Source organism: Hippocampus comes, unplaced genomic scaffold (assembly GCF_001891065.2).
Source record: "Hippocampus comes isolate QL1 unplaced genomic scaffold, H_comes_QL1_v1.1 scaffold405, whole genome shotgun sequence".
In the NCBI taxonomy this organism is placed as follows: Eukaryota; Metazoa; Chordata; class Actinopteri; order Syngnathiformes; family Syngnathidae; genus Hippocampus; species Hippocampus comes.
In genome coordinates this window covers 243,655-252,344 of record NW_017805864.1, presented here as the reverse complement: position 1 = coordinate 252,344, position 8,690 = coordinate 243,655, and the positions used below count along the sequence as shown (strand labels likewise).

At 41.0% G+C, this 8,690-nt stretch overlaps 1 protein-coding gene across 1 annotated transcript in view; it reads right to left on the bottom strand.

The window, feature by feature from the left end:
- sntg2 (syntrophin, gamma 2) overlaps nt 1-4,112 on the bottom strand; it is a 72,318-nt gene extending 68,206 nt beyond the window's left edge. The window contains exon 1 of the mRNA XM_019888572.1: nt 3,777-4,112. Coding sequence (XP_019744131.1) covers nt 3,777-3,848 — 72 coding nt within the window. The 5' untranslated portion in view covers nt 3,849-4,112. The remainder of the gene's footprint in view (nt 1-3,776) is intronic.
- Nucleotides 4,113-8,690: the final 4,578 nt, after the last annotated feature.

Here is an 8,690-nt window from a genome sequence, read left to right as displayed (position 1 = left end):
ACAGTATTGCGTTCATGTATGTGACGTCACTGAAGGCCTAAGGTTGAAATGCACGGCCCGCCACTGCCTATACATCATATCTTTGTTTTTTCGTAGTTACTTGTTATTACAATACTAGTGGAGCCTATTCTACCAGAGATAAATTCCTTGTGTGTAGGCATTATTTTTGCCAGGACAAAGCAGACGTGAACCTAAACCAAACCATGTGCTAAATGTTACATTTGGCACAAATATCAGGAAACAAATATGGCTTTGGCAGAGATACGTAGAGTAGATAATGGTCACACAACACATACTACATGACCTCTGCATATACAGATGTCTGTTATTAACCAAATCGGATTTCGACCAGAAAAATTCAAGATTTTTACGCCTCGGATTATGACCGAAACATATATATATATATATATATAAAACACTTATTGCTCATGATATTTAAAAAATGACATCGGTGAAATTGCACAAACTGGTTGAAAACCAACAAAAATAGTTGCCGAGTGTTTGTCAATGTGTCGTCCGTCAGCTCGCCCCTTCTGGGGGACACCCTGAACAGGTTGCCAGCCAATCGCAGAACACACAGAGACAAACAACCATCCACGCTCACACTCACACCAAGAGACAATTTAGAGTGTTCCATTAACATGCCATGGATGTTTTTGGAATGTGGGAGGAAACCAGAGTACCCGGAGAAAACCCACACAGGAAGGCCGGTGCCAGGATCAAACCCACAACCTCTGCACTGTGAGATCAAGGCGCTAACCACTGGACTGCCCACAAGGTGACATTGAAATTTGAATCAGGATTTAATGACACAAACATTTAAATAATTAAAATAGTCAGTCCCGGGCTTTGCAGTTAGTTGATTATCAATGTATCTTTGATCTTCCTCAAGGGATTAATTATGAAAATTAAAACCAGAGTCTTCTCCAGCACGCCCGTGACCCTCATGAGGATAAGCAGCTCGGATAATGGATGGATGGAAAACCAGTGTCATTTTGATCCAGTTTTCTTCTCTCAAGGGTCCTGTCAGCAGTTGACATGCTGACATTTTTTGGAATAAATTAAAACAGCATTAAAACAAAATATTGTACAAAGATGGAGAATATTTTTCCCATGAAGACCACAAATATATTGTACAGTATTCAAACATGTTTCAGGTACAGTATATGGAATTCCTTTACCGGGGTCATTGAATCACACTGGTTTCATCGAGAGCCCGTCACTGCTGAAAGCAGCAACTTGCAAGACTGATTCTTAAGTTTAGGAATAATAAAGGATGTTTGTGTTCTTTCCAATTATTCATATTGGTCCAGGAAAATATACAGGATTATTTTTGTTTGGATTACAAAAGCATCACTGTTCACGCTCGCACGGAGATATAATAATCCTTCTGCAGTCCCTGCCAAAACACAACCTCAGGCGTGTGACCACAGGGTTTGGTAATTCAAAATGACATGCAAGCCACTTCTTATTTATTTTGAAAGGGATAAGATTGGGTGTGATTGCCTGATAATTGTATTGCATCGGTCCATAGTTAATCCCATTTGTAATGATGTTAGTTTGGGGTGCCCTTGGTGTCTTGTTCACTCCCGAAAACAGCCAGCTGTTAAAAAGTGGCTGTGGTTGGTTGAGATGAAAAAAATGAAACAGGATTATTGTGACTAAAATTAGCATTGTTAGCATTTTCATCACAATAGTGTTTGCCTTGCAAATGATTCGCACACACACACACACACACACACACACACATTTATATATATATATATATATATATATATATATATATAGAGAGAGAGAGAGAGAGAGAGAGAGAGAGAGAGAGAGAGAGAGAGAGATAGATAGATTGATATATACACACACACACACACACACATTGACATTTTGAGTTCAATGTTTTTATTTATTTTGTTATGTATGTATGTATGGGCGCCCGGTGGGCGTCTGGTTAACACATCGGCCTCACAGTGCAGAGGTCCAGGCTTCAATTCTGGCTCTGGCCTCCCTGTGTGTAGTTTGCATGTTTTCCCAGGGCCTGCGTTCTCCGGTTTTCTCCCACATTCCAAAAAACATGCATGGCGGGCTGACTGAACACTCAAAATTGTCCCTAGGTGCGGTTGTGAGCACGGATGGTTGTTCGTCTCTGTGTGCCTTGCGATCGGCTGGCAACCGGTTCAGGGAGTCCCACGCCTACTGCCCGAAGACAGCTGGGATGGGCTCCATCACCCCCCACGACCTTTGTGAGGATAAGCGGATCGGAAAATGAATGAATGAATTCAATGCATAACATATTAGGCTACTGTAGCAACTTACTCCATTGGTGGGCTTCTGTATTAACAGTGTGCAAAAACCCACTCAGTTCATGCGCGCGCCGCGACGGCTATCCATGACTGACATGGTAAAAGGGCAATGTAACGTGTGACTGACTTCATGAATTTGATATGTGTGGCTTCATCCGGAGTAATTAATGATCTTATCTTAGAAGCATGTGTAAGAGCTGAGAGAAAGTCATCTCTATATTCATATATGTCACTTTGACGACAACATTTTCATCAAACGGGTACATTCATGTGATGTTACGTGTGTAATCTACTGTTGTATTACAGACACTGTATTGGACAACAAGGAAGACACAAAGAACAACAATGCCATAATGCATCGCAAATATTTGCAAGGGGTCGACCAGAAAGAGCAAACAAGGTGCACTCCGGCATATTTTTCTACCATTTTTACAAAAAGTCTATAAGGCAGGTTTTGTAGAGCACCGGTGAGCGCATGGTAAGGCAGGCATCCATGTGTGCAGTGAACATTTCCGGGACAAGGAGTAATTTACAGTTGGAGATGAGACACATAACGCACCTGACATTAAAAACAGAGGCCATGCCGAATATTTTTTAACAAGAAAGAAGTGGGAGATGAGCTTCTGCTTTCTCGCAAACCTTGGCCACGGGGCAAACGGCGACGTTGTAGTTGTTATGTTCATAGTGCAAGTGGAGTCCACGCTCGTAAATGAAGTTGTTGAGGCACCGGACCAAAGCAGCACTCTGACCTTCATGCACCTAAGGTAGGATAACGTAATAATGACAGCATTGTCCATGCGTGTGAAGTGAGCCAACCGACATGGCAGACGTATTGCTGTCTGCTCCACTTTCTGGTCCCGCTCATTCTCCAAAGTGTATTTTGTGCCATGACCACGATCTCACTGGGTAGACTTATTTCATAGAATTGACTGGAAACGACATGGCTTCATTCTTTCAGGATTAACGTTACTGAATAGATGTATTCCATTCGTGAAATTGTGTTTGTATATCATTGTACAGTCTGTAGGTCAAAGTTGACACACATGAGACCAGTTATCTGTCTCTAGTGACGTGTTTAATGACCATGTTGACCAGCTATATATTTTTTTAAATGGCTTTTAAAGTTATTAAATGTCCATGAAAAATGATGAAGTTAACAAATTAATTATAGACATAATATTAACATTTTACCGCTGCAAATGACATAAATATGTGAAGTATCCCTTTAAGTTTGAAATATTTCTGAATATTCAAAAGGAGCAAAACTAAGATTAGCTTCCACATTACGTTTGTATCAAGGCCAGTGAACCTACTAACAATTTGTGTTTTCAAAATTGTGCGTTTTAGCTTATTATGTCAAATAATCACATTAGGTTAAATGACAACAGGCATTTTTTTCCCCCGCCGATGTGACTCGGGATTCGGGAGGAAGGTAAAATGGAGTTCACACATCACCCAATGAAATATGGGTTGACTTACCGAAGCGCAGGGAAGCGAAAGGCTGGCAGGTCGCTCGATAGGCTGAGGCTGCTGCTTCCCGGGCACGTTCATCTCCCAGAGCCGCTTCTCCTGCTCACTTCAGCGGACTTTATCAAGTCACGTCTGCCGCGGCCGACCGGCAGCATCAATGAGCGGCGCCCTCTTTCACCACATTGTCCCAAACTGAAATCACATCCAAACTCGACCGTGATCCTCCGTTCGTCACGATCCGTAAAGTCACTGTTGGATTCAGCGGCCGCTGCTCGCTGACTGCCGGCGAAAATTGGCAACGAGTGACTGTCCGCTTTCTTTCTCTGCACGTTGCGTCACATTAACTCGTTCATTGACACCGAGTACTGTACGTTTCTTTAGTGTCAAATTTAAATGTACCCTTTTAATTATTATTTTTAATTTATGAACGAGTTCATCCCCATCCCAAGTTGGCGTATACTCAATGAGGACATTTGAGACAATATACAGCAGTTTTCCTCAACATTTTCACCAAGGAGTGTAGTAGGTGTTTTGAGTGCTCATAAAATAAAAACGAGCCGTATTTTATTTTTCCTAAAAACGTATATTTCATAATAATACAATTGATTATGAAATGAAAATTCTCTTATTTCGTTTTCCTTAGTTGAAACATTTCCTTCTCAGGTACTGTCTTCTTTTTAACTCAAATTAAACATAAAAATAAATACGTTGCCTGGAAAATAAATCATGAAAATGTAAATAAATAGATATCAAAATTAAGAAAAAAAAACGACCTGTTATATATTAATCTTGCAAGATTTACCATTAAAAAAATGGCACTCCTTTGAATAAGTCCCCCTTCAAACAGGTATTTTAACTTTAATTCTCCAGAACAAAACACTGAACAACAATTCTATTCAGACCAGCGATAGCAGTTTTACTTACTTGTTTATCAGTCATCTGAGCTTTAATGAGACACTTGAATTTAATGCACGGATGTTGGGATTTTGGAGGGGCTGTGCCACAGGTTCTTGATCTGTGAAATTATTAACTCCTCAAAATGTCACAATTATATCAAATATTTGCAACCCAAATACATCTGGACCATCAATATATATTTTTTAAAATCTATTGAAAATGAATGGTTCAGGCAGGCATTGGACAAGCTAAGTTGTGCTGCATGCCCCAAAAAATTTATTCCCCGTGCATTTTTCATTTTGTGCTGTTTTTCGACATCTCATACATTGGGACCCCATGAGACTTTTTGATATATAAATTACGGGTAAGCAATTCTTTCTACTCAACATTTGGCCATTAAAAAACACACTCAGCAGAAAGTGTGCTACTCTAACTTCATAAACTAGTGGGGAGGGAAATACTTGCTGCTGCATGTAATCATTAGCGATGAGACCCAGGGTGTTATGACTGAAACCATATGAAGAGTTCAAGAATAACGGTTTATTCAATTATTGTTTAAGTTACTGAAATGAGGGGTTTGGTTACAAGAGAACGCTGACAATATCTCTCTTATTTATTCATCCATCCATCCATTTTCTGATCCGCTTTATCCTCACAAGGGTCGCGGGGAAATTTTTAAAGCATAGGTGTCAAACTCCGGTCCTGGAGGGCTGCTGTCCTGCATGTTTTCCAAGTCTCCCTGTTGCAACACACCTGATTCAAATGATCAGATCATCAGCAAGCTCTGCGGAAGCCTGACATTGAACCTGTTCATTTGAATCAGGTGTGTTGCAACAGGGAGACTTGGAAAACATGCAGGACAGCGACCCTCCAGGCTCTGAGTTTGACACCTATGATTTAGGGTGTTCAATCAGCCTGCCATTCATGTTTTTGGAACGTGGGACGAAACCGGAGTACCCGGAGAAAACCCACGCAGGCACTGGGAGAACATGCAAACTCCACACAGGGAGGCCTCTTATTTATTACACATGAGAATTTGAAATTTTGATACAGATTTTAGCAAGCAGGCGGCTCGGTGCTCCAATGGCTAGCGCGTCGACCTCACAGTGCAGAGGTACCAGGTTCGATTGCAGCTGCGGCCTTCCTGTGTGGAGTTGGCATGTTCTCCCCGGGCCTCTGTGGGTTTTCTCCAGGTACTTGATTTCCTCCCACATTCCAAAAACATCCATGACAGGCTGATTGAACACTCCAAATTGCCCCAAGGTGTGAGTGTGAGCGCGGATGGTTGGTCGTCTCTGTGTGCCCTGCGATTGGCTGGCAACCGGTTCAGGGTGTCCCCCACCTACTGCCCAAAGACAGCTGGGATAAACTCCAGCATGCCCCTGTGACCCTTGTGAGGATAAAGTGGTTCAGAACATGGATGGATGGATTTTCGCAAGCATCATGGAAGTTAACATGTTTAATTTACTTTCGCAGGCCTTGAGTTTGACACCTATGGATTAGATTAACCAATGTGGCCATGAGCTGTATAAAAGCCTGCCAATGCTAGTATGGTAAAGTGTTTTTAAAGTTTGAGACCTGGCAAGAATGTTAGACAAAGTAAATAAAGAATGCTGAGGCATAAGAGAACTGAAGCTACCTGAAGTACTCTATATTGGATCAGAAAAAAATTCGAAAGTCAAGAGCACTCTGAAAGGTTTACAATGCCATCTTCATTTTGGGGCTGGAAAAGAAGTGAAATAAATGTTCTGACAGAGATAACTGCTGCACTGGCAGTTCTAGAAAGTTTTATTTGGAGTGGGAAGAGTGTCAGGTAGGCAGACAGAGGTTATAATGCTACACACACACACACACACACACACACACACACACACACACACACACACACACACACATTCTCTTGTGGAAAAACATGTTCATTTTTTTATGTTAATGAGGTGTCCACGCCTCGGACACCCCATTCGCGCATTTATTTCTTTTCTAATGACAAAAACAGACAAATGTTTTTCACAGGACAGCGATGACATAAAAACACACACACATATCCACGAGCTTCTGTTCAGGTTTAATTTTCTGCATTCCTTGGTATGTCTAATGCATGTCATGTGAATAACAATGTTGATCACGAACTCTGTCACGGTCTTTGTGTGTGTTTTGTTTTCAGTTACAGCTGGAGTGGAGGGCGTTCCCTCCAGCGACGCAGCTGTCACGTATTGTAATCAATGTCAGTGACTACTTTGGGACTGCCATGCCGACAACCCTATGTCAGATTATTCGCCTAGCTCACGACTCTCGTACCAAGTGCAATTTACCAGACGTTCATGATCTTGTTCTCCGCTCTTCAAGTCATAAATTGTTCTTGTTGTCAGTAGTAGTTAAGTTTCTTTTCAGAGTGTTGTTTTTGTATTTTCTCCAAATTGAATTCTTGCCATTTGCAAGCACTTTTATGTTAGTCACGGCTCTGTGGACCAGCGATCTCATTTGTACTTTGTCGGTCTTGCACCTTTTTTTTTTTTTTTTTTGTAAAAGTAATGTTTTCCTTGTCTATATTTTTAGAATTCGGATTATTCCAGAATTGTAACAAATTCATTTCATGCAGTCACTTAGGGCTGCCCAAAATGATTATTTTGCGAGTGAACTAGTCACCAATAGCAATTGCAATTAGTTGACCAGTTGTATATGTAAGTCACAGCACTAGCAAGCAGCAGCTCTCACATCATTATTCCTTACCGCTTGAATTCTCGAAGGTATATAAAAAATTATGTCGCCGAAGGTGTAGTGGCACACTCGCCTGACTTGCGTGCAGGCAGCACCTCAGTGACGATGTGGATGGTTGTTCATTTCGATGTGTGCCCTGCGACTGGCTGGCATCCGGTTCAGGGTGTAGACTAACTTTCGCTGGGACAGTCACCTGGGATAGGCTCGCACGACCATGTACAGGATAAGCGTAAAATGACATGTCTTGGATGGTTATACAAACTAAAAATAAAGAAAATTAAGATGATGGTACATTCAACTTTGATTAAACTTTGGGCCTGCATGTAAACAGGTAAAATGGAGCCAAAACAATTACTGTGTGCACTTGCACGATGAATACAGTACTGTAAAAGTATCTACCAAGCATAAATACAAAAATAAATAAATAATAAAATAAATACCTGGAAACATATTTCATTCTTCTCAGGACAAGTGAAAGTCAAGACGGTGAAGACATCCATCCATCCATCCATCCATTTCTCGATCCGCTGGAGCCTATCCCAGCCGTCTTCCAGCAGTAGGCGGGGGACACCCTGAACCGGGTGCCAGCCAATCGCAGGGCACACAGAGACGAACAACCATCCGCATGTCTTTCCTTTGTTTTGCTCTAAAGAAGCACAAAAACATTAGGAAAATGTTGAAATTGAATGAACATATCTTTTACAAAACATTTCATGAAGCACTTTAGGTTTCCTTTGACAAATGTGTAATTTACTTTTATCACATTCACATATTTGCATTATATGCATTGCAACTGATCGAACTGATTGTACAAACGCACAAAACTTTAACAAGTAATTGGTTTTGAAAAATATAGTAATGCACTTTAACATTAAACGAGATTTATAAAGAAAGGAATTTTAAAATTATTTACACATGTGCACATAAAATTAAAATTTAATCCCTGCCTACAGCTTACAAACTAAGGAGAGTGCTATTAAATGTCTAAAAAAATAAAGTATTCACATGTCCTTGATCGCGTCTGCTGTGTTGGGTCTGTCTCAGTGACAGACTGAGACAGCTGTTGTCTTCTTCTCTGATGAACACAATGTTGTCTTCTACTCTGATCAAAACAGTCTGTCCCCTAGCGGATACTCCATGAATTGCACCTTATTAAAAATATTCATTCCATGTCTATGCATTTTTTTTTCGCTTGATCCTGCGGGCCTGATCGAACCTCCTTGGGGGCCGTTTCCGGACCGCACTTTTTACACCCCTGATTTAAAGTGTTCAATCAGCCTGCCATGCATGTTTTTGGAATGTGGGAGG